The following is a 25,291-nucleotide window of genomic DNA, read 5'->3' as shown; positions in this document are numbered from 1 at the left end:
TCTTCCTGCCTTCTCTGCCAGAGCACTGCCCTCCCCACAGTGGCTCCGTGAAACCTCAATTTAAATAAAACTTCTTCAAGGAGTCCGGGGTCAAGTTCCTAATTACCTCTCCCTAGCACCACCTGCTATTTCACAGTCCCTTCTACAGTTATTTATTGAGTGCCAAATATAGGTCAAGCCCTGTTGTAGGCACTAGTCAAAGAACTGTGAATAAATCAGGAACAAATCTCATCTACATGGAGTTTACCTTGCCGTGGAATAAAGAACATTAAGATTTCCTTTGTGTACTCACGTCTCCTATCTAACACTTCCAAGACATTTAGGTGATGGTTACTATCACTCCATTTATTTTACAAATGGAAATGCAGGCGTGGAGAAGCTCAGTTACGCGTATCGGCTCACAAGCTGACAAGGGGCGACCCCAGCCCAGCAATCGGAGCCCACCTTTGCCTCTTATTTCACTCTGCCTTGATACATATTTATGTGCAGGAAGGAGTGAATTTCCCAATGCTTTCTGAGCTCCCAATTGTCTTCTAGATTCTTGACTAATTGCATAATCCATGGTTTGGAGTGACAGGCTTATCATTTAGACAAAGTAATTCTGGGGAAGTTCGCAACTATTAAGTGTATTTGTATGGCCACCATGTCCTTATGTGTGAATCCTTATCTTCACAAAGAACACAGGAGAGGCCCAACCTAAACTCAGTATTTTCCCTTCTCTGCCTTTCCATCTACTGTTTTCTGTTAGCAGCATAAGGCCATAAGAAAGAGTGTTGGGGCCTTTGGGACCACTTGGGATGCTGAAAAAGAGTCCAAGTAAAAGTTAGTGGGGAAAGCGAAAAGGAAAAAAAAAAGGGAATCCAGGTTGATTTTGGAAATGACAGAATCCCTAAATCCTTTGTCTCTGAGGAAAGCACAGAACCTGGGGGTCACAGAATCCTTCTTGCACCTCTGTGCCGGATGGCATAGCTCCCAAGGATCTGATTCATGGACAATAATGAGAACCCAGTTGCACAGGTGCCTCTTTGAAAGTGGGAAAGGCCAAATACTGGAATTATACTAAGAATCAAGAAACAGCTTTTTATTAACCTTTACTTCTTGAAAAAAAAAAAATCAGCACCGTGTTAGTCCAGAATGAATGGTTTCCTGGCCATATTAACAAAAGTTCATTGGAAATTTTGATTCTAGCTCACTCTGTTTAGCAAATGTGGACAAGAATCCTGATCTTGTGTGAAGTAAATGAGTGTGATTTCATGGAGTACACTAGGCCCTCAGTGCACGGAAGTTCTTGGAGCTGGATTTTCAGAAGCTTTTTGTTTTTGTTTTCACAGGATGTGTGAAACTGGGGAAGGGCTGTTTATCTTTCAAACACGAGATGGAGAGGCCATCTACCAGAAGGTCCACTCTGCTGCCTTGGCGATAGCTGAGCAGCACGAGCGCTTGCTCCAGAGCGTGAAAAATTCAATGGTACGTTTGGAATTTCTTCCTTATGACCCAGTGTATATACCCTTGTAGAATGCAATCTTAGAATCTTTACGCTGAAAAATATAGGCAGCATTATTAGAGCAGATGGCTTACTCTGGTACTCAACAGTGTATCACTTGGATTAAATGCCATGTTTGCAAAACCTCAAGAGCCAGCTGGTAGCACAGTAACTGTACGTCCCTGTTTATCTACTTTGTGTCTCAGTTATTACTTGTGTGTATGTATCTTCATCAGTTTTGGCTCCTACAGCAAATACCATAGGACTGGGTAGCTTATAAACGATAGGATTTTATTTTTTTTAAAGATTTTATTTATTTATTTGACACAGAGAATGAGTGAGCACAAGCAGGGGGCGCAGCAGAGGGAGAGGGAGAAGCAGACTCCCTGCTGAGCAGGGAGCCCAGGAATCATGCATGACCTGAGCCGAAGGCAGACGCTCAACCGACTGAGCCACCCAGGCTCCCCTAGAATTTTATTTATTTCTCACTGATCACCCAAGATGAAGTTGCTGGCCTACTCAGTGTCTGGTGGCACTGACTTCCTTGGTTCATAGATGACTCTTTTCTGTGTCTCCCTGATGGAAAGGGCGAGGGATCCCTCTGGGGTCCCTTTTATGAGGGCACTAATCCCAGTTGTGACGGTTCTGCCCTTATGGCCTAATCTTCTCCCAAAGGCCCTACCTCCTAACACCGTCACCTTGAGGGTGACGATTTAAACATACAAATCTGGGGAGGGGACATGATCATTAATCCACTGGAGTCAGTATGTTCGTCAGGATCGATTTGGATGCATATGGACATCTGTAGACACAACTATGTAGATTATCTACCTCTAGGAATGCATTTATAGCTGCACCAGACATTAGAATTTCAGATGGTAACAGGGGCCAGAGAAAAGAGAGCCAAGGGGAATGAAGTGAAATGTCAAAAGCCCAAGACCAGAAGACCATTGATCGTAGACTGGGCTCTATGTGGGACATAGATTTTTTTTTTCCAGAAAAGCCAAGGTTTGAGTCTGGATATAGTAGTTTGTAACTGTTGGAAATTAATTCTAGTTAAAACCAACAACAAAGTAGTTTGTGGACCAAGGGAAACCTGTCCAGGGACCCCCTCGTGCCGGAGCCATGCATCTTCCATCCCTGGTTGATCAACCTTCATGGACGTTAATGTATGAAGACAGCACAAACACAAATACACATGAGCATGCAGCTGTCTAGGAACACCTACTCTGTTCATTGCATTGATCTAGGGACTGTTATCCATACAGAGAGTTATGATTCATGGATTGCTTCTTTAAGAAGAATACATTCACAAAATCTTAAATTAACGCACCACAGTTAAATAATGCAAATCATGCATTGTGGCTGCGAACACATGCATAGAGCTTGTAACATCTGGAAGGAAATCTGCAAAACCAAAAGGAACTGGGTTGGCATGGTAAGTAAGATTAGGGTAGTTTGAAAATTTATGATTTAAACATGTGGGGTGGTTGGATTTAAAGAGGAGTAAATGCATACCAGTAATATGATCTGTCCCCAAGCGGCCTCAGGTTATTCCCAAATGACTTGTTCATGCAGTAGTCTGGGATTTTAGAGCAAAGATCAGCAAAACTTTCTTTAAAGGGCCAGCCAGTAAATGCTCTAGGTTTTATGGAGTAGGATGGTCTCTATTGCAACTACTTAACTCTGCCGTTGTCATGCAGAAGCAAGCATAGGTAAAAACAGTAACAGGGGGTGTGGCTCTTTTGCAAAGCAACTTTATTAAGGGACGCTGAGATTGAAATTTCATGTAATTGTCACACATCATGAAATGTTCTTCTCTTGAGTTTCTCCCCACAAATTTCAAAATAGTTTTCTTGCACTAATGCAGTCTTGGAATTCATTTCCCCATATGCTTACCAGTTTTGGATTTTGCAATAGAGAAATAAATGGATGGGGGCGCCTGGGTGGCTCCGTGGTTGAGCATCTGCCTTTGGCTCAGGTCTTGATTCCAGGGTCCAGGGATTAAATCCCACATCAGGTTCTCTGCAGGGAGCCTGCTTCTCCATCCGCTCATGTCTCTGCCTCTCTCTGTGTCTCTCATGAATAAATAGATAAAATCTTAAAATAAATAAATAAAATCTTTTAAAAATTAAATCTCTTTACACAAAAGAGAACTAAATGGATGGATGGTTGGGTGGGTGGGTGGATGGATGGTTAGACACACAGGTGACTGTACAGTAGAATTCAAGTCACTTGGAACTTTACAGAGCAACATGTCATTGTGTTAAAATTGTATAGTGTCCCATTAGATGCCTTTAAATATCTGAAGAGGTTTTTCCAAGAATACCTTACTGGTAAAGCCATCAATTAGCATAAATTGTTTTGTGCTTGAAAGGCAGGTTCTGCATGCACATGTTTTTCCATTTACAACCTTCTCATTACTTCCACTAAAAATTAATCAGGAATATGAGTAATTCGTTTAGATCATCCCTTTGCAAATTTAACTAGAAAATAATGTTGTTTGCTCTTAATTTGCTGTGTGCTTTACGAGTTCCATAAAGTGAATATGATTTTTAAAGCAACAAACATCCTGTTTTAGATGGATGGTGAGTAAGCTTCAGAATGGGATCTGAATGAATCTCGAGGAAGTTAAGTGGGGATTACGAAATGCTTAAAATTGATGTACGTGAATCAGTCCCTGCTTTGGGGAGAAAAGAGATGCCACATGACAATGAAGCAAATGAAGAGAACACTGCTGGCCTCCCCCTCCCAGAGTTACAGTTCTGCACATTCTGGTAACTGGAATGGATCCATGTAGACCCGGCTATATTCTTAACTAGGAATTGTGTGGATGTCACTACTGGCGCACTTCTCTCAGATAGTCAAGGTCATAAATGGAGAAGGATGGTGAGATGTTAACTTCTGGGCTCAGCCTCATTTTAAGGAAGCCCTGGCCCTCTGTTGGCTGCCTTGTTGTAAAACTCCCAAGACCACCTCTACAGACAGGTGCTCCCCCGCGGGACCTGTGCCGGTTTGAAGTTGTAGCCTTAAGTGCCTTGGTTGGGATCAGACTTGAGACCTGAATCCCAGCAGCCGTAAAGAGGAGCCTTGTGGGTCCCCCTAACAACAACAACAACAACAACAATAATAATAGCGATAGGCTGAATCATAGCTTCAAAGATGTCCCGTCCTAATCCCTGGAACCTTACTTGGCAAAAGGGACTTTGCAGATATGATCAAGTGAAGGCTCTTGAAATGGGGAGATTATCCTGGATCATCCAGGTGAGCCAGTGTTATCACAGGGGGCCTTATGAGACAGAAACAGGAGGAGTAAGGGTCAGCAATGATGTGACGGCAGAAGCAGAGGGATGCAGAGAGAGATTTGAAGTTTGTATGCTGATGGCTTTGAGAGTGGAAGTGGGATGTGACCCAAAGGATGTGGGTGCCCCTAAATGCAACATTCTCCCCTGGAACCTCCAAAAGGACCCCGCCTGGCCAACACCTTGGATTTAGCTTGGTGACTGACTTTGGGCATCTGGCCCCCAAAGCTGTAAGGGGATAAATTTATGTTGTCTTAAGCCACCAAATCATGGGAATTTGTTACAGCAGCCACAGGAAACTAGTACAATAATGATATCCATAGTAATAAAATGTATCGTGTCTCCGTTCTCTAACAAGCAGTATTTTAAGGACTTTCTAACCCTGCAGCCACTGCCGTGTTGAAGGCCCAAGGCCACCAGCTTGGATAGTCATGGGGCTCACGTTTGGAGCAGGCGTCCTGGGATAGCGCCCACTTTTCTGCATATCTCTCAAGACCTGTTTTCCTTGTCCTACATGAGATTGGCTTACTGCTCTTCTAAAAATACCAAATTTGTGGCCAACGTTTAAAAATTGAGAAGTTTCATCTAAAACTCTGATTTCTGTGTTACCCTGAGAAGTGGAAAGGTCTGACAGCACTGATCTCATGTCCCCACGTGGCAATGACAATCAGATATGCCCAATACTACCCACCCTCTTTGGGCAGATTGGGGGTGGTCACTCCCCCACGGTCCCTACCTCCCCTCTGTGGGTACTGTCGGCAAGTGGCCCTCCTCTGCGCGTTGGCTACCCATGCTGTGGACAGTGCTGGCTGGCCTGTATTACTCCGTGTATTTATTTTCTGTTGCCACATAACGAAATACCACTGACTACACACCATAAAACAACACACATTTACTATCTCATGGTTGCTGTGGGTCAGGAGTGTTGGCATGACTTAGGTTTCTCCGAAGGCTGAGATGCTTCAGGCAGGTTTCAAGGTGACAGTGGGGAAGGATCCACTCACGAGGTCACACGGTTGTTGGTGGGGTTTAGCTTCTTGTCACAGTAGGATTTCAGGCCTCAGGTTGTTGCTGCCTGTAGCATGGAGCCCACCCTCAGCTCCTTCCTGCATGGGCTTCCCCATCAAAGCACTGACTCAAAGCCAACAGGAGGCCACAATCCTGTGTATCACACCACGCAAGTGACTTCCTATCACCCTGTCTGCTGATTAAAAGCAAGTTGTAAGTCACACTTCCTTCGCAGAGTCAGGGAAGGCGCCCGCACAGGGTGTGAAACCCTGGAGGAGTAGACCGTGGAGTCCACCATCATGGTGTCTGTCCCCACCCCACACACACTTCTGGAATAATATTTATTTAGTGCTTTGATTTTACTTTTTAAAATATTTCCTACTTTGGGGTGTTTTGCTGATAATACCGTGCATTTACTAGATAGCATCTGCTATCTGCCTTGAGTCGCTTCCATCCTAGCAGCCAGAACCACTTACCAAGCCTCCTAGGATATGCCAAGCACTTCACTTGCTGGTTCTCTCATCACTGCCATAACCAGAAGGTGGACTCATTCATTCATTCCTATCCATTTGTTCATTCAAGAATGGTCGTTGAGGACCTGACATGCTCTGCTCTGTGCTCCAGGATACAGTGGTGAGTAGGAAGCTCCTGGCCCCTGTTGGGCTCACAATTCAATTATTATTCAAGACCCTTGACTTGGAAGGAACACAGTCTCTATCAGAGGGATGAGAAAACTCAGTCCCAGAGTGGTTCAGTCACCTGGCTGCAGCCATCGAGCTCGTCACTACTGGAGCCAGGAGTGCGAGATCCTTCTGTCCGATTCCTAACCCTCTGCTTGTGGCCACCCCACCATATATTGCTTCTTTGGAGAGTCTGAAAGCTCTTACATCCCTCTACGTCCCCACTAAGAACTGTCTTAGTGTTTTCAGATTACCTTGACTATCAAAGTGCCTTTCAGAAATATCTATCAACTTAGACTTATGCCTAAGAAGATCACTGTTACAAGAAATCGCATTTCTTTGGGTAGTTTTCAATAGAAATTGCTATTTGGTGCCAAAATTCCTCTCTCACGTTCTTGCTTTTTGAATGCAATGTGTTGTTATTCCGCACTCTCAGGGAGTGCTGGGTGGGGGAGGCTCCCGTACTGAGGGAAGGACCAACTGTTGAATGAGGCTAAGCAGCAAGAACTTGTTTGCTCGCCAGCTGCCAGCTGCCCTGCTGGAGAAGCTGCAGGGCGACTCTCCCGGGACAGCTCGGGACTCCCTCGAGCAGCTTCTGCTATTTTTGCCACCTTGGAGATCAGTGTCTCTGACAAAGTCTAATTTTGGACCAAGGAGTGGCGGTGTGTGGGATGTTCCTCATTCCTCGCCTGGGCCTGTCGTTTTTAGACTTTCCTTCAAGGCAAATGGAGTGAGAAGGTGGAGACGGACTGATTTAGGAGGCTCTCCCCAGGGCTGCAGGTGAGGCTCCATCCGGGGTGACATCAAGGCCCCGGGGCACGACTTCTCCCCTGTGCTCTAGAGCCCTGGACTGCACCCAGGTGTGAGAGTTCATCTGAACCATTCTCCGTCACCTCCTTCTTTGCCTAATTGATAGATTTACTTCCAAACTTGGTTTTGCAAAGAACGTGGAATGAATTTGTAGAATTCAAGTGGCATTCTTCCACAGTTCTGGAAACCAAGTAATTCTTGTTCAACCTAATTGAAAAAGCCATAAACTATTCAAAATTTTTTTTTAATAGAGGGAGAATCAAAGAAATCTTAGAATCAATTTCGTTGCTATTCAGACACTGAAATAAGCTCTTCCCTGCTGGGTTTTGTTTTTTGTTTTAATATAAACACCATTCTCCACCACCTACTTGTCCCTCTGTCCCCAGCCTTCCCCCTCAAAAAAAAAAAAAAAATCAGGTTTTATCTCTTCTCATCTCTGAGGGCTCTGGTTAATTGGGTTAACTTACGAATTTATTTATTCATTCTTTGTTTACTGTGTACTGCTTCAAGCAACTGTCCACTTCCCTCCCTTCCCGAATAAACCCTCTTTATATCTTGGCATAATAATTATGATTCAAAAACCTTTTATCAAACACCTACCTGCTGCTTGCAAAGAAAGCATAATAGTGAGCTTTATGGAGAACATAAACATTAAAAACAAACTCTTCTGAATCCTTAAAGGAGTTTATAATTTAGATAAGGAGTTATGATTTATGCCCCTCAGTGCATGCAACAGTAGAATCCTGGGCATGTAGTTTGCTACGATCGCATTGGAGGACAATTTGTCCTTATTTATCAAAATTATATTCACATATCTCTTTATCCAGCAATAGTACTTCCAGGAATCTAAAGATAGGACGGAAACAGATGAAACTCAGGTTTCTTCCTTAAATTTGCTATGACTTTTTTTCCAGTATATTAGGGAGAAAATCTTCTTTTCGGAGTACATCCTTTTCAGTCTCTTATAAGAATCTAATAACTCGTGACATGCGGTGGTGCATTTTAGTAGTCCTTTTACCTAGTTACTATGTGCCTCCCTGCCTTATGCAGTTCCTCCTCCTCGTAGCTATAGGTTCCTGTGACCCTGCCATGGACATTGTCAGCTGGCGAAGGTGTCTCTACAGGAAAAGGCAACAAACTGAATGTTGCTAACAGGTTGTAGCTTTGTTTGTAAACACCCTCACTGATACTAAGGTTGAAGATGGTGCCTCTGTAAATATGCAGCCCATGGAAATCCTGATGGTGGTAAGACAGCAGCAGTTCATGACAGGTCCCAAAGACGTTCATATGAGAGCACAGGATGCATCTAGTTTACCAGATGGGCAGTAGTCAGTAATAGTTTCCCAAAAGTCAGTCATGGCAGAGGGGATGGAGCTAGGGATGATGGTGAGGATGGAGAGACAAGAAGCATCAGTTCAGGGCCATTTTAAATCAATTTTGAGAAGTTAGGAAATAAGCAATGTATCCATTTCCACCAGGGGTTGGGCAACATTTTCTGTAAAGGGTCAGATGGTAAATATTTTAAGTTTTGTGGGCCACACATGGTACTGCTGCTTACACCTCCTCTTCTACCTTTTCCTCCTCCTCTTTTTTTTTACCTTAAAAATGTAAAAAGCATTTTTAGCTCTGGGCCATACAAACATAGGCCACCAGAACTTGGCCTGCGAGCTGTAGTTCACTGGTACCTCCTCTGCACCTTGGTTTTAGGTGTTAGACACAAACGTACTTATATTAGTAATCATCCCCTCTCCTCTAAGCTATATGGATTTGCTTTTTCTCCTATAACTTTACTGAAGGCAAAGCAATCATGCCAAATGCCTTTCAGTGAAACCAGAGGCCATTTATTATTTTAACCCAAATCAGTCATTGTAAGAGATCACTTAATAGGAATTTCAGCTTTTAGTTGCCCCAGCAGATGTGCTTTGCCTTGTATGGCTTTTTTTTCATGATATTAAGGGGTTGGGTATGATATGACCAGAATCTGACAACCAGAATGTTGTACAGAGAATGGATTCAAAGACAGTGCCAGGATGGACCTTTGTCACCGACTATGAAAGTTTCAACATTTTAGGGAGGTTCAATTATTTTTGCAGAACTAGAAATCAGATACTTCATAGTTCCTACCCAAATATTTATCAGCCCATCCAAGCATGAACTACAATTCCTCCTCCACTATGTGACTACCCAGGGAGTGGGTAAAGTTATCTATTGGTTCAGCTTCTAGTAGTAAGAGAAACTTTGGTAGGATCCCCAAATGGCCAGAGCAAGGAAAAGAAGTTAAGATCGTCAAGGATGATAGCATAGGCGTTGTGAGCTGGTGCGTGCAGACCACTTTTTGTTTGATCTACAAAGTATTGGCACAAATGATATTTTTTAAATTAAGTTAATTTCCAGAGTTTACGTAGGGAAGTTTCACTTATAATACATGGATGTATCTTTTGAAAAAATGAGAATATCTGGTAACACAGTGCCTGCCTGGGTTAAAATTGAGTGGCAGCTACCATTTTGAGAGGATGAATGCCTTTCAGGGTTACATAGTTCTAATTATTTGTCATCTCAATAACCAGAAGACCTGCATGTAGGCATTAGAGTTTGCAGCCCCTGGTTTAGGGGAACAATACATACCTCTTGCCCTTTATATTTTTGCCAAGATCTCTATTTCCTTTATACCTCTTTTTGTGGAAGATTATGGCCATTTGCCTGGTAGCAAAGACTGGCTCTTACTGGGGAGAATGTCAGGGTGGCTATGCATCAGGGAATCCGTGATGGAAAATGCTGAACATGTAAGCATGGATGTGCTGCTTGGTAACTAAATCCAACTGTGCATCCTGTTGTAGAAGAGCAAGCCAGACTTTTATATATTTCAGTCAATAAGGCAAAAAAAATCACATGGTGAGCTTTTAAAGGCTCTGCTATGTATAATCAGTAGGGTTACCACAGGAGCTTTTTCCAAGCTGGGACACTTTTGAGAGTCAGGGCTGACCTTCTTAAGAACAGGATTGGGTACATAATTTGTAGACCTGATTCAAAGTGAATATGTAAGTTCCCTGGTTCAAAAATTAAGATTTTCAAGATGGTGATGGCAGAGCATCAAATCGAGTGTGGGGCTCAGTGTGACTGCACACGTCATCTGCCCGAAGCTGGCCCTGATGAAGAGTAAAACCTGCAAAGCAGATGTAAACAGGATGCAGCCAGGAAAACTAAAATGTATAGTCACCCTAAACCTGAGATTTTCAGTGGCTAGCAGTTTTGCCTCCCAGGAGACATTTGGCAGTGTCTGGAATCATTTTGGTTATTAACACTGGGTTGGGGTTTGGAGGGATGCTTCTGGCATCTAGTGCATGGAGGTCAAGGATGCTGATAAACATCGTGTAATACATGGGACAGCCCCTCGCAACAAAGAGTAATCTGATCCCAGATGTCAACAGTGGGGAACGCCGTTCTAAAGATAGGCAGGTTTTGTGTGAAGGCTGGGCCAGAAATTGATGGGTCAATATGTCTGGGATTGAATGTCACTTTTGAGCTATGTAGCTTGGCCTCCTTTTGTCTTGTTTACTTTATATGTCATATGCAGGTGATAATAATAGTATTTATGCCTCACAGTGTGATGTGATTTGCAAGGGCTAGTACGTGCAAGACACTTAGGAGGGACATAGCAAGATTCAACCAATGTGAGTTATCGTAATGATTCCCTTCTTACACAGATTGGCATGGGGTGAGCCAGGAGAAACTCACATTGAAGCAATGGGGATGTCAACGGGCAATATCAGGAATTTGGGCAATGGGGCCAAGTTATCGTTTGTTGTTAACTTAAGATATTAATCATGTGTGCAAGCCTGAGAGCATCAGACTGTGAGGTAAGGCCCCTGCTTTTTGTGTAGGGCTCCAGCAGGGACTGGTACTCTACAGGACACCATAAATATGCACAGAGCTGGTTATGCACACTCTAGAGTGCAACAAAGCAAAGTATAACATATCTACATGGCCCACCTGGGCCAGCAGCCCACCACTCTGCTCAGTAGACTTGTGCCCAGAGTAAGTATAAGACAGAAAACACAAACCCTGGTCTCAGAGTTCCAGCATGTGCACTGCATCTTGTCATAAAAGTATCTGCTCCTGTTGAGGTGAGCCATAAAGTTCAATCCGACCATATGGGATTTTTGCCTCGTGCATTAGCTTCAAAGCTGACTAACTGGCCATTCTATGAGAACCTGGAAGCCTCCGGAGGGCAGAGGCTAGGCTCCCTGTGTCTGTGATATGCTCAGGACCTGGCACAGGGCTTACTAAATGCTTGTTGAGTGAACAAAGATGGGGGCCAAAGAGATCATTTGATGAGCATAGAGAAAAAGAAGAATGAGCCCAAATACTAAATCGAGTTCCCTCTTAATGCCAAGCCAAGGAAGGCCCAGGTTTCCAGCAAGTCTATGGAAACCAGTCTCTGAGGATATCAATTTCAATGTATATGGGTGGGGAAGAGGATTTCCTTTGTAAGGAGGTGTAAAAAGTTACCAGAATCAAAGGGAGCAGTGATTTTGTTTTATGCATGTGGCTGAGAATTCAGATGGCTCTGAATAAATTGATGCAAATCACTTTCATTCCCCATGAAAATAACCATTTGAGTGCATCTGGTGTTCAGCAAAATGCTTCATTTGGAAATTTGGCCCCAAATGGTTGAGTTCAGTAACAGTCTGCTTTATCAAAGCTGGGGGGGGGGGGACAAAGGAGGCATTGTTTTCGTGAGTTCTGCTCACCAAGTGTCTGCTGCATTTTTCCTCAACAGGAAAGCAGTCTTGCTCTTGTATCTACTTTTTCTTTTCTCTGCCTGGCTCTCCTTCTCTTTGTAACATTCATTAAGTAAGCCTCTGTGTGTTCTCTTTCCTTGACACTTCAGTAATATTCTCTGATATCTTGGTAACATTTTGATGATGGGAATAACCATCACTTTTCCTGCAAATGTCAGAACAAGGGAGAAGGGTCAGAGGAAGTAAAGACAGCTCGTTGGGTGGTTTATGCCAAACATCTGTCAGAGCTGGAATCAGGATCAGACTGCCATGAGAATGGATTTCATTAGGAAGCCAAGGAAGACCACATGTTTGGCAGATTGCTAGTTTCCACTTGAGAGAAGGCCCCTGGGACATTGGGGGTCTGAGAGTCTGGTCGAATCACTGGTAGATTCTGTTGCTCAAGATGGCAGGGGCATAACGCTCTCTAAGCAGCCTAGACTTTGGGCCAGTTTCCATTTCTCTAAGCTTTGGAAATAAAATTCAGGTGCTTTTTATCATTAGGAAGAAGAGTTGAGCCCATCCTTTAAGGCTTTTATAACATCCTCAGTGCTTCCAAGGAGAACACACAGGATGGTGATTCGAACTTTAGCTCTGGAGTGATAAGGGGGCCAGGTCGTAAATGCTGGCTCGAAGTCTTTAGCCAGTGACTTCACCACCATTAGTATTTGCTCCTCGCTCTAGAAAGGGGTGTTTTATTCGTACCTACCTGACCAGGTGGGATAAGGCAAAAGGTTTCTTGACATCCTGCTGGCACCTACTCAATACAAATCAACTGGAGTTATTGTTATCATTGACTTGTAGTAAGAAAGAATAAAACAGCAAAGTGGGCGGGAGATTATAGAGGTTTCATAGTGACTTAATCATTGATCCACATCTTACTGCTTACCTCCTGCGTGCCAGGAATCATGTCAGGCACCAGACGTGTGACACACACACATGTACAAGGAATCTTCTCCCCTCCCCCACCTGTGTGAAGGAGAGCTCTGCTTACATGAGAGTCTCTTCCCTTTTGGAGAGGAGGGAGCTCCAGTGGAGAGGTGGACGGTGGACCACATGACCAAAGCTGGCCTTCCACTCTCTGGCCATTTACTATGAAATCCTGGGGTGTAGAAGAACTATGTTTTTCATTCATTTTTATGTTTCCAGCCCCTGGCAATGGTGCATGACTTACAGGTAGATGCCCAAAGCATATAAATGGGTGCAATGAATGAATGAACTAAAGAACGTTCTGTACAGAATACATTGAAAGGGGAAGGGGCTGTTCGGGAGCATGGGAGCAGCTAACCAAGTTAAGCGCTTAGTCTAATAGAGGGATAATGAAAGTTGGAATGAGTGGCTTCATGTGGCTCTGTGCTGAGGGTCTGAATGCTGTATTTCACTTAATTTTCACAGCTATCCTAAGAGATAGGGGTTGGTTCTTGAATCCTATTTTTATAGAAATACATGTATGTAAAATTTAACTAACTGCAAAAATATGATCATATCAATGACGATTACTACTACAGTATTTTCTCTCTCCGTGATTTATCTGTATACATCCCATCCCATTCCCTCCTTCCCCTCCTTAGCAACTCCTAAACCTTGCTCAGAAGTTTGTACTCCTCTTTCCATGTTTTTATCTGTACCCATGTTATCCTGTACAGAAATCCATATCCACAGATGCACGGAGATAGACACACATGTAGATACGTACACAGATGGGTGTTTGGAAGTCATTGTTTGTATTATAAAATTGTGATCCTATTACACATTTTTAAAACTACTCTCTTGGTTTTCTCATTTAATAGTAAATTCCTGATGGAAATACAACACTTTAAAGACATATAACACAGGTCTGATTCAAGGTTAGCCAGCTGTGGCCCATGACCAAAATCTGGCTTATGCCTGTTTTTATAAGTAAAGTTTTATTGGCACGCAGTTTTGCCCATTCATTGATATGTTGCTATGGCTGTTTTCACACTAAAACAAAAGTGCTGATTCATTGGCATGTTGCAAACTGTATGGCCTGTAAAGCTACGTGCTATCTGGCCCTTGACAGGAGAGGTTGCCAACCTTGATATTCTTCATTCATTTCAGTGAAATGCTTGATATTTCAAAATATTGACGGAACATTAACTTATTAAGCCTATCGAAAGGAATATCAGATTTTGGGGGGCCCTAAAAAAGCAATTCTGTACCATACATCCATGTGTCCGTGGTCCTATATATGTTAACTATAACTGAGCTTCTGAACGTTACTTAATCCACTTGAATTTTCTAAACCCAAGAGCAGGATTGCTGAATTAAAGGTTGTGAGTATTATTTAAGTTAAATGGGTGTTGCTGTATTGCCTTTGAAGATACCAGAGTACTTCGTGTTTCCTTGGGAGCACTATTAGGTCCGTTACATAGAGAAACTGAAGCTCAGTAGCTCACAATTAGTATGTGAGGAGTTACGAGAGGAGTGGAAAGTAAGGGCATGTATTCAATGGGGACTGACAAGGGAGGATCAAATTTGGAGACTTTGTGAAGGTAGGAAACAGAGGACTTCTAGGACCCCAGTGTATGTGGGTGTCGGGGGGGCTGCGCACAGGGGAAAGGGTGAGAGGATGGGGAAGGGAGACTTGGGACAGTGCTTCTCCATCATCAGAGTAGGTCAGAGTCACGGGGAAGGCTGATTGAGCCACAGGTCACTGGGCTGTACTGCCTGTCTTGCACAGGCCTGTGGTTGGGCCTTGGAATATGAATGTCTAGTCAGTTCTCAAGTGATGCTGATGTTGCTGGTCCAGGGACCACACTTTGAGAACCATTACTCTAAAGTGACTCTGGGGATCTGGCTCCTTGGTCCCTGGAAGAAATGGGACAAGAGCTAGCAACAGCACAGCATGGGACCACATCCCTTGAATCTATAAAGATTCACAGGAAGACATACACCAAGCAGTGAGCGTACCACTCTGCTGGGAACAGAGTGTCACTGTGGGCCTAGTTCCCTCATTGTCTAATTATTGTACACTAACTACTCTTTACATGTGTGTCAGTGGTCTATGTTTACAGAGTTTGGGAAAGCAAGAACATGTGAAGCTCTCTTACTGAAGAACACTAGATCCTTTTAAGGAATCATTCCTCCTCCCACACAAAGGGGAGTACACCTGTCCAGCAGGTGGAGGAGAGGCAGGCACAAGAGCCTCTCTGCACACCTCTGTATACCGTGAGAATGAATTACATCTTTTCATCAAGCCCGTGGTTGCCCCGCAATGATTATAAAACTTTTTCAATAACATTTGCATCTGTGCTCAGGAGGGATTGGTTACTGCCACTTAGTGTAGCAATTAGCATTTTAAGCAGTTTGTATTGATTAAATGAATCTGCTTCATCAAGCAGAAAGAACCCCACAGAATGCAGCAAATGTAGTTATCTCAATAAATGACTCCTAGCACCAAACCATACAAGATATATTTGCTAGAACTTTACAGTGTGTTTGATAAACTTCAGAAATTGAGATTTGTCAGACTTGGTAAAGAGGTTGCATGCTCCACAAACACATGCGTGATTTTTATGTCATTTTTCTTTTTCCAAGTATTGTCTAAGACCACTGTTCTCTTTTAAGGGAGACATTTGGTCTGGATTTTGTGAGAATAAACCTAACATCTTAAGATTCAGTTCAAAACATATTTACTATTCATGAGCTATTTGAAGTACTTCTCTCTGGCTAGAGATTTGAAATTAGGTTTTAGCTTCTTTGAGAACTTTTTTTCTGGTCTCCTTTTAACTTCTCCTGGTATTCATTTTCTCATAAGTCTCATCTGGAGAAGATCCAAAGGGGTAAGGGCTGGGGAGGGGGAGGACCTGTCAGGCTACAGTGTAGGAAGCAGAGGGATGTTTGCTCTGTGCAAGCCTCGTCTTGGAGGAGTGGGTGTCTTTGTACATAGCCCTCAGTGCCTTATTCATAGCTACAGGGTTCTTTAAACTCGTGAATGGATGGGGTGCAGTGGAGGGAGGAAGCTCTGATTTACTTTGAGATGCATTCAGTATCAAAAGGAGACTTTTGGATTAAGAATTTGGATTTGTGCATGATGTAAAATGCAGATCCTGCATGAGGACCTGCAGTGTAATATAAGTCTCCTTCCCATGCTTTATCACCCCAAACCCCCAAATTTACTTTCTCAGGAGCAAACACTTTGCCAGATTCTTTTGCATCCTTCTAGAATATGTCTCCCTTATTAGATAGAAAACATGTCTACTTGTTAATACATTCATTCATTCTAAAAATCTGAGTAACTACCTTGCGGCAGGCCCTGTTCTAGGAAGCAGGAGTACATCAGAGAACAAGAAACAGTCCTTGTCTTCAAAGAAATTTGCTGCATTGTTGTGGAGGATGAGACAGACAATCAACAGTAGACATATAAATCTATACCGAGAGTTGGTGAGTGCCCTGAAGAACATTACAGTGTAAAGCAGGAGACATTGATGGAGGTTTATTGCGGGTGATACTCTGGCAGAGAGCTGAGGGAAGTAAAGAGTGAGCCTTGAAAATTTCTGAGGGCCAATTGTTCAACCAGAGGGAACCTTAAGTTCCTGAGGTGTTTTGTGTTTTGCATGTTCAGCGTCAAGAAGGCTATGATTTTGAAGTGGATAAAGTAGAGAGAGGGGGACTAGGAAGTGTGGTCTAGAAGTAACTAGAAGTCAGGCACTATATGACCTTGTAGCTGTGATAAAGACTTTGAAATTTTCTTGGGGGGTGAGTTGGGAGGTCATTGGAGGGTTTTGAGAAAGGTGAGATATGCTGATTTCACTTTCGAAACCATCTCCCTGGCAGCTATTTGGAAAAGACTTCAGGTAGGTGGGATAAGAGTACCAACAGGAAGACACAATGGGGAGCCATTTCAGCCATCTTGGCATGTAGGTGAGTGCCATGACATGGACCGAGATGGTGGGCTGGACGTGGTGAAAAGTGAGGGATTCTCAACACATTTTGAAGATTGGGGAAACAAGATTTGCTGATGGGTAAGCAATCCTGTAGGACAGGGAGTAAACAAGGTAGCTTCACGGGGCTTCCTCTGCTTTCAGCAGAGCAACAGGTAGAATGGAAGAACCATGTATCTAGTAGGGGAAGAGATTGGAGGGAGTGGACCGTGAGAAATGGTAGTTTAGGAATGCGCATGTTAAATGAGAGATGTCTACTAAGCATATGGGTGGGCGTGGGATGGTAAATACTCAAGTCTGAGGTTTTGGGGACAGATTGGAGCTCCAGCTATGCATTTGAGAATCATCACAGTGCGGATAGATGATACTTACTTAAACCCACCCCAGGGATGAGCTCTCCCTGTGAGCACGTATAGCTAAGTGATCATGGCACCTTATTTTTAGGATTGTTTCAACGTCACTTCACAGAGATCTACCTTTTTCTTTTTAATGATTGCAGGTTAGTCTGTTGTATAGAAGCACAGTAATGTGAAGGTAAGACCGTTTTGCTTAAGAATAAAAATGAAGGGATCCCTGGGTGGCGCAGCAGTTTAGCGCCTGCCTTTGTTGACCCAGGGCGCAATCCTGGAGACCTGGGATGGAGTCCCACGTCGGGCTCCCGGTGCATGGAGCCTGCTTCTCCCTCTGCCTGTGTCTCTGCCTCTCTCTCTCTCTCTCTCTGTGTGACTATCATAAATAAATAAAAATTTTAAAAAAAGAATAAAAATGAAATTACCAACTCCTCTACTCTTCTGATGTTACTCAAAAAAAAAAGCAATTTTAGAGTCACTCTAAAATTCAATTTAACATGTAAATTCAAATTAAATTTTAAAATCTATTTATAAACTTGTTATTAAAATAGTGGGTCCCAGAATAAAAATTGTCCTGAGCAGAAAAAAAAAAAATGTTAGGAAGGGGATTGGATCAGAATTTAATTCCATGATCTCATCTGGTAAATTAAAAATGGTTAGGGAAACAAGCAAAAAAAGTATGGCACAGACCAAGGATGGGCTGTGACATAGACATTAAAATGGCCATGGAGAAGATAGTGGGTAGGAACGGTAAGGTATGTCCACAATATATTAAATGTAAAAAAGAGGATGGCATAACAGTATATCCATGGTCATAAAGTTTGTGTTAAATACACATTATGTATGGATATTTAAAAAAAGACTGAAAGATAATTATTAACATGTTAAAAGTTCTCTTTATTTCTTTGCTTTTGTTTTTCCTAGGTGATGTGTAGAGGGCCTATCTCAAATCTACCTAATATTCTATTGTGTATTTCCTGAACATAATAAAACTTTATAAGTACTAGGAAAGAAAGAATACAGTTTATTACAGATTTTTAAAAAATGGATCATAAACATCACAAAAATGTGAACCTCCCTCCCACTCCCTTTCAGGTGCTAAAGCAAAATGCTACCAGATGTAAAAGTAGAGCTGCACAGGTGGAGGAGATGGAGGTTTTGGTTTTAGGGAGACTTTAAAGCTTTCGGATTTTCTCCTCCTCCTACAGTTATTCCATTCCCTACTCTTAAGAGCTTTGTTCCTACTTATTCATTGAATTCATTGTGTACTGAGACCAGGTATTAAATATATTCTCTAAGCATATTTGTGTTTTCAGTTTAATTGGGTGGCTTTTTTGTTGTTGTTCCCTGAAGAGTTTTTAAAGCTGCTGTCCTTAAGCCAGGAACGGTCCAGTATCAAATATTTAGGTTTAAAAAGATGTGAATGTTCCTATTAGGACCCTTTTCAGAAACTCTTGCTGTGAAGACAGTGTTTTGATTGATACGGGCTTAATTACAATATTGCTAAATTTATGGAACCCCACGATAAACCATGGATGCTCTTAAAATTAACTGCAAAGTAGAAGCTTTTTTTTTCCTTTCTTTTTTACTGATGATATAGTAAGGAGTACAGGAGGTTAAATACCTAGCCTAGAGTCATGCAGACTCCAGACTTTAACCCAATTTTTGACCAAGTTTGGACTCTTACCACAATGGAAAATGTTTTTTGGGTTTTCTTTCCCAGCATGATGGGTCCGAAGGACATAGGGCAGTGGTTTCCTTTTATTTTATTTTATTTTATTTTATTTTATTTTATTTTATTTTATTTTATTTTATTTATTTTTTTATTCATGAGAGACACACACAGAGAGAGAGAGAGAGGCAGAGACATAGGCAAAGGGAGAAGCAGGCTCCATGTAGGGACCCTGATGTGGGACTCGATCCCAGGTCTCCAGGATCAGGCCCTGGCCTGAAGGCGGCGCTAAACCCCTGAGCCACCCGGGCTGCCCAGGACAGTGTTTTCAAAGTGTGGTCCCTGGACCAGAACCATCTGGAGACTTGGTAGAAATGCAAATTCCTGATTAGTGGGGCCTGGGAATCTGCATTTGAATGAACCCTCCATTGATTATTCTGCTTGCTATAAAGTTGGAGAACTGTTGACCTCCAGGTCTGGAAAGCAGAGGTAAGGCATATTTTTAGCTATTCTTTTCATTGGAGAATAAGTAAGCAGACCATGAAGGCACCGCTCAAAAAGCCTAATGGAGAACGTCAATGAACAGGGGGTGTAGCGGGAACAAGGCTAAGTGGTGGGTGGGATAAAGGAGATGTTGAGAGGCCGCCTTTTTTGGGGGGAACACAGTTTTACTATTTCTCTCTTGAATTGTCCCTCTGACTCAACCCTGCCCACATTCTGTACTTAAAATATCCGTAGAAAATAAGCTGGTTTCTATATACTTCATTAAGCTGAGGATGCTCTCAGAACTGCAGGAGCCCTGGGAGTCTGTCAGGTTGAGCAGACGTTCCGGTGGGGAGGCGGCTCTGACTCACAGCTGAACCTCATTGTCAAAACCCTGTCCTGGTTCAGTCACGTCAGAGCCAGAACCCGGGCTGGGGAGCTGGAAGTGTATGATCTGCTTTGCAGATGCAGAGTTGCTCTTGGCAAATCCCCGCTCTAGTTCCTCTAAGGAGCAACCTGGTGCAAGTTGAAGAGGCAGGGGAGGAGGGAATGAGGGTTTGACGTACTGACCTGCCATCGTGATGATGTGTGCCTGTTTCCAAATGGGTCCAGCCTGATGTCCCAGACACGGCATATGGTACTCATGATCCCCCTCGGCGGCAGGTAGTTACATGCTGTCGTGCTGCTTTCCATTTTGCAAAACACAATGCTCTGCTGTAAAACAGTTGGGCCCCGGAGAAGGACAATATGGTGTAGTATTTTGGCTAAGACTCACCACTGCTCTGTACTCAGGGTCTCACACTCGTAAAAGAAGGGCCTAAGCAACAAGTGTCAGCCGAACCAAATGAAGAACACAGAAACCAAAATTGTGGTTACTGGCGTGGAGAACAGTTGTTTGTTTTGCTCACTGCAAAGCTATAGAGCCCATTAGAATTTTTTCTCTCCCAAGAGGGTTGATAGGATTTGCCCATCATTATGAGAGAAGGGGCTGGGCAGTCGACATTTCCCTCACTGTGAACACTGGGAGGTATTTAAAAGGATCTGTGTGTGTTGTTGACGGTGATAATGATGGGGGACCATGCTGGGGCCTGGTGTCACTCAGGTTTAAACATCACTTCCCCTGGAACTGATTGACTGGAAGTCGCCACCCTCTGATTTATTATATCATGCATTTTTTAATAGTCTGCATAGCACATCCTACTGTCTGGTTTTATTTTTCTGTGACAGTTTGCTGGGATATGATTCACATATGTATTCACATGCCTTACACCCTTTAAACTGTAAAATTTCATGGTTTCGGTACGTTCACATAACCAATCACATACATTCTCGTCACCAATGTCAACTCCAGAATATTTCCATCACTGCCAAAAGAAACCCGTCTCCTGTAGCCATCCCCTGCCCAGCCATAGGCAACCCCACTAATTGACCTTCTCTTTCTCCCTGGATTTGCCTGTTCTGGACTTTTCATATAAATGATCTCATACAACATATGGTCTTTTGCAAATGGCCTCATTCATGTGGCATCATGCTTTTAGGTTCATCCATGTGGTAGCAGGTAGCAGGGCCTCATTCTTTTTTACTGCAATCTGATTATTTCTTATGTGTTTAGTTTTTTTGTCTCATTAAAAGGGAAGTTCTGTGAAAGGGCACCTGGGTGGCTCAGCAGTTGAGCATCTGCCTTTGGCTCAGGTCATGATCCTGGGGTCCTGGGATTTAGTCCCGCATCCGGCTCCCTGCAGGGAGCCCGCTTCTTCCTCTGCCTGTGTCTCTGCCTCTGTCTCTGTGTCTCTCATGAATAAATAAATAAAATCTTTTTTTTTTTTTTTTTAAGGAAAGTTCTATGAGAAAGGGTGCCTTCAGGCTAAGACAAGAGGAGGATGTGTCCCATATCACATGGTTCCAGGGGAGCACAGCCTACACTGGAGCACGGTTTCCTTTTCCATAGTCAGTCCCTCTTCCCAGCAACATAATGGTTCTGTGCCTTCGAAACACTATCAGTTACATCCATTGATTGGTTGAGTACTTCCGGCCACTGAGCAGTATCTGAACTCACTTAGGCTGGGGTTAGGAAGAAACCTATATGTACCCATGCTGTTGAGGGAGAAAGTTTGAGCATTCAAGCACAAGAAGGCATTTGTTTGACTTTCACAAAGTCTGTCTTTCTTCCCTGGTGGGATCTTGTGCTAACATTGCTAATAGAATAAATAAATGTGTTGTCCCTGCTGCTGGACTCTCCTGGCCAACTGTGCGTCTGCACGTAGGCAGATCTTTCCCTAAGGCCTTGCTGCTGATCATCACTTGGCCAGAATACCAAAGTAGGATGAAGCACACTCTTACTACCACGTCCCCCACAGCCAGTGAGAGCTGTGGTAATTTACCCTGGACTTAGAGCTTCCACTGGAATTCAAACTTGGGCTAACCATGCTTCCCATTTGCTGAGGTGATGAGGATTGATTTCTGAAAACTGTTCCCTGCTACCTGGGCAAAAGTGGGGTTCGTTCATTCATTCATTCATTCTTCTGTATTTGTAAAGCTGTTGGAGGCCCTAGTGAGGTGTTGGGGATATGGAGATAAAATACATACCACTTTCCAGGAGTTCTTGGTCTACAGTAGAGGTGAGGTAGTCTAGCAGCTATAAAAAAAAAATAGTGAAATGATGGGAGTAAGAACGGAGCATGAGTTGTACCTGGGTTGCTCAGTCATGCTCTCAGGATCCTGAGATTGAGCCCTGCTCAACGGGGAGTCTGCTTGTCCCTCTGCCCCTCTCCTCCCCCTACTCATGCTTGCACATGCTCTGTCTCTCCCCTCTCTCTCTCAAATAAATAAATAAAAATCTTTTTTTTTTTTAATTTCAAAAAAGAAATGGGGCTAGAGATGTCTGGTAGGAGCACTTGATGTCGTTAAGGGAGAAGAGATAGCAGGAAAATGTTGAGGGGTTCCTGAGCGGACTCCTGAAAGGAAGGTAGGCATCAACCAAGTGAGAAGTGGGGAAATGGGGTACACACAGACCACATGCAGCCGGTCTGTCTTCCATGTTCGGTTGGCTCCCTTCTTTTACTTTTTTTTTTTTTTTTATGATAGTCACGGGGGGGGGGGGCAGAGACATAGGCAGAGGAAGAAGCAGGCTCCATGCACCGGGAGCCCGACGTGGGATTCAATCCCGGGTCTCCAGGATCGCGCCCTGGGCCAAAGGCAGGCGCTAAACCACTGCGCCACCCAGGAATCCCTCTTCTTTTTACTTTTATGTTTGGATTCACTCATGTACTGGCAAATGTTTAATAAATGGCTCTCTGAAAAAAGCTCATGCCTGTGTACACAGAGTTGGGAAGTGATATACAGCGTTTCTACCAAGTAGATGTCACAGACGCAAATTATCTCAGAGCAGAGATGATAGTAAGACAAACCAGGATGTGATGAGTTTGAGTAATAGGTTATTACTTGAATAACAGGTATATGATTGTGTGTATGTTATATGTACAATTTATTTAACTGTAAATTTGTATAATTTGGTTTTTTTACCGTTGGCTGTATTTAACAACCAGATCACAAAATGCCCGAAAAATGTAACCCTTGGCTTTTGCAAGTTGGTTTGAGCCAACTCTCCTGCCTCGTTGATTGGATTCATTCTTTCACTCGGCAAGAGTGTACCGAGCAGCCACTGTTTACCAGGCACTGTTCTGAGAGCTGAGAATACATCAGTGAACGAAACAAATAGCAAAATTCCCTTCTGGTTCTAAAATTCTGATTTTTAGTCACTGATCCTCCAACCAGTCTCGGATCTCCACGTTTCCTTTGCTGTCTCTGAGCGTTGACTTGCACAGATCACGTTCATGGCTCCCTGGGCGTAGCATCCCCACATCTGCTAGTGCACACACATCTGGGCATCGCAAGAGTCTAACATGTAGAAGCAGCAACTAAGGACACCTAGTCCGACCTCAGACATCCTCAGCCCTCCTGCAGACCGGAGCTAGTCTGGGAGATGTACTAAGCGTGCAGAACTAGTGGCATCTCAGTGACCCGGAAAGAGACACCTGGGGGTTAGACTGTGTGGGACGGCTCCTCTTGGGATTCCTCTCTGACTGTTCCATCCCCTGTCACTCCTGCTGCTCAGATTCTGATGCTGCTTTCCTGTGGTCCCAGGGCACCCAGATTTCCTCTGCTTTGCCCTGATTGTACTGCCTTAGACAAAAGCTCTTTGAGGTTGTAGACTGTGCCTCCAAATCAACAAGCACTTGATGATAAGCTGTAAATGCACTCTCCATTTATTTGATCAGGTGGCCAAACCTTGTAAGCTTATCATCTCTGGGAAAATCAAACTTCGAATGTTTATGAGCTCATGTAAAGACTGCTCCCCATGTGGCAGCCAAGGTGTTAGGAGGTGATCTGGATTTAACCTTGAACTTGAGTCAATGTGGAGAACCAATAGATGCCCGTCTGTAGGTTCTGAGAGATGGAGCTCAGGTCCTGGGAAACAGGTGCCAGCTGCCACCTTGCTGTGGGAACTTGGGTGCTAGTTTTTGGGCTTGTTAACCCAGGAGACTGGGCTGGATAGTCCCATAGTTTGGTGTTCCGGGATTGTACTAAATTTTCCTAATGGTTGCAGGATGCAAAATGGATGATTTGGATAATTTTCCTGTCCTTTTTAAAATATATATAGAATTCAAGGATGCCTGTTTTGGTGGACAGGTGGGAATAAGACTGTCAGATATGGTGTAAAGTTCTACTTCCAACACCATTTCTGTGTTCACATGGAGTTCAAATGCACTTGATAAATTTAAGAACGATTCATTCTCATATCAAAGTGTATTGGTGCAAAAAACAAAAAACCAAAAAAAAAAACAAAAAACCTTTGCCTTTTTTTCTAGGCAAGGGAAGCCTGAAATAGCAGGAGTGGAATTATAACCTTTAGCAGGAGAGGGAAAAGCCCTCAATAAACTATTGCCCAGACAGAGCCGCTTCCAGCTGCAGTTTAAGAGGAAATGAGCAGAGGCATCGAAGGCTCTACCCAGAGAGGTGCATCCCCACCTTGTCCCGCTCTGGCCCAGCTCTCGTTCCTGTGGCTACACACCCAGCAGTACACACCTCTTGGGAAGAGCCTGTGCTCCATCTGTAGAGCCCGGCCTTCTGAAGACAGCATTTCTAACCAAATGTTTTCCTGTGTTATTTTTTTTTTTAACCTTTGCAAAACCTCCAGCCTCCAAGTTGTCTCTCAGAGGAGCAAGGATTCAGTTAGAAAGCAGCATATGGGGATCCCTGGGTGGCGCAGCGGTTTGGCGCCTGCCTTTGGCCCGGGGCGTGATCCTGGAGACCCAGGATCGAATCCCACGTCGGGCTCCTGGTGCATGGAGCCTGCTTCTCCCTCTGCCTGTGTCTCTGCCTCTCTCTCTCTCTCTCTGTGTAACTATCATGAATAAATAAAAAGATTTAAAAAAAAGCAGCATATGTTTTGAGGGGTCATCTCAGAAACAGATTTTCCCAACAGTACTGCAGATGGGGGGTGGGGTTCAGAAATGTCCATATAGCAGAAATGGCTGTACTTTAAATTTTTATGGTTTGGGGTAATCTTAACTTTTTACTTCTTAATGTGATATTACTATGATTTTATAAATGTAAAAAAACCAAGCTGTATAGAAGTGTGCAAGGTTAAAAAAAGAAATAGGAGGAAGGATACAACCTTTCTCTCCATGTACTCAAGATGACCTAATTTTAAATCCTCCGAAAGTGTAGTATTACTTTTTATTTCCACCCCTGGTGTCAATGAGCATCCATTCCCGCCCCCTGCACTGGGTGTTGAGACCAAGGCTCGAGTGCCTTG

General features: G+C 43.5%; 1 protein-coding gene across 3 annotated transcripts in view; it reads left to right on the top strand.

Annotated features, from left to right (window-relative positions):
• Positions 1–25,291, top strand: part of DOK5 (docking protein 5) — a 153,518-nt gene that overhangs the window by 116,176 nt on the left and 12,051 nt on the right. For all 3 annotated transcript variants that reach the window (XM_055303169.1, XM_055303179.1, XM_055303160.1), the window contains exon 6: positions 1,332–1,467. In XM_055303169.1, coding sequence (XP_055159144.1) covers positions 1,332–1,467 — 136 coding nt within the window. The remainder of the gene's footprint in view (positions 1–1,331; positions 1,468–25,291) is intronic.

Source organism: Nyctereutes procyonoides, unplaced genomic scaffold (genome assembly GCF_905146905.1).
Source record: "Nyctereutes procyonoides isolate TBG_1078 unplaced genomic scaffold, NYPRO_anot_genome, whole genome shotgun sequence".
NCBI classification, from domain to species: domain Eukaryota; kingdom Metazoa; phylum Chordata; class Mammalia; order Carnivora; family Canidae; genus Nyctereutes; species Nyctereutes procyonoides.
Note: the sequence above shows the minus strand (reverse complement) of the source record. Positions and strands in the feature narration are given on the sequence as shown.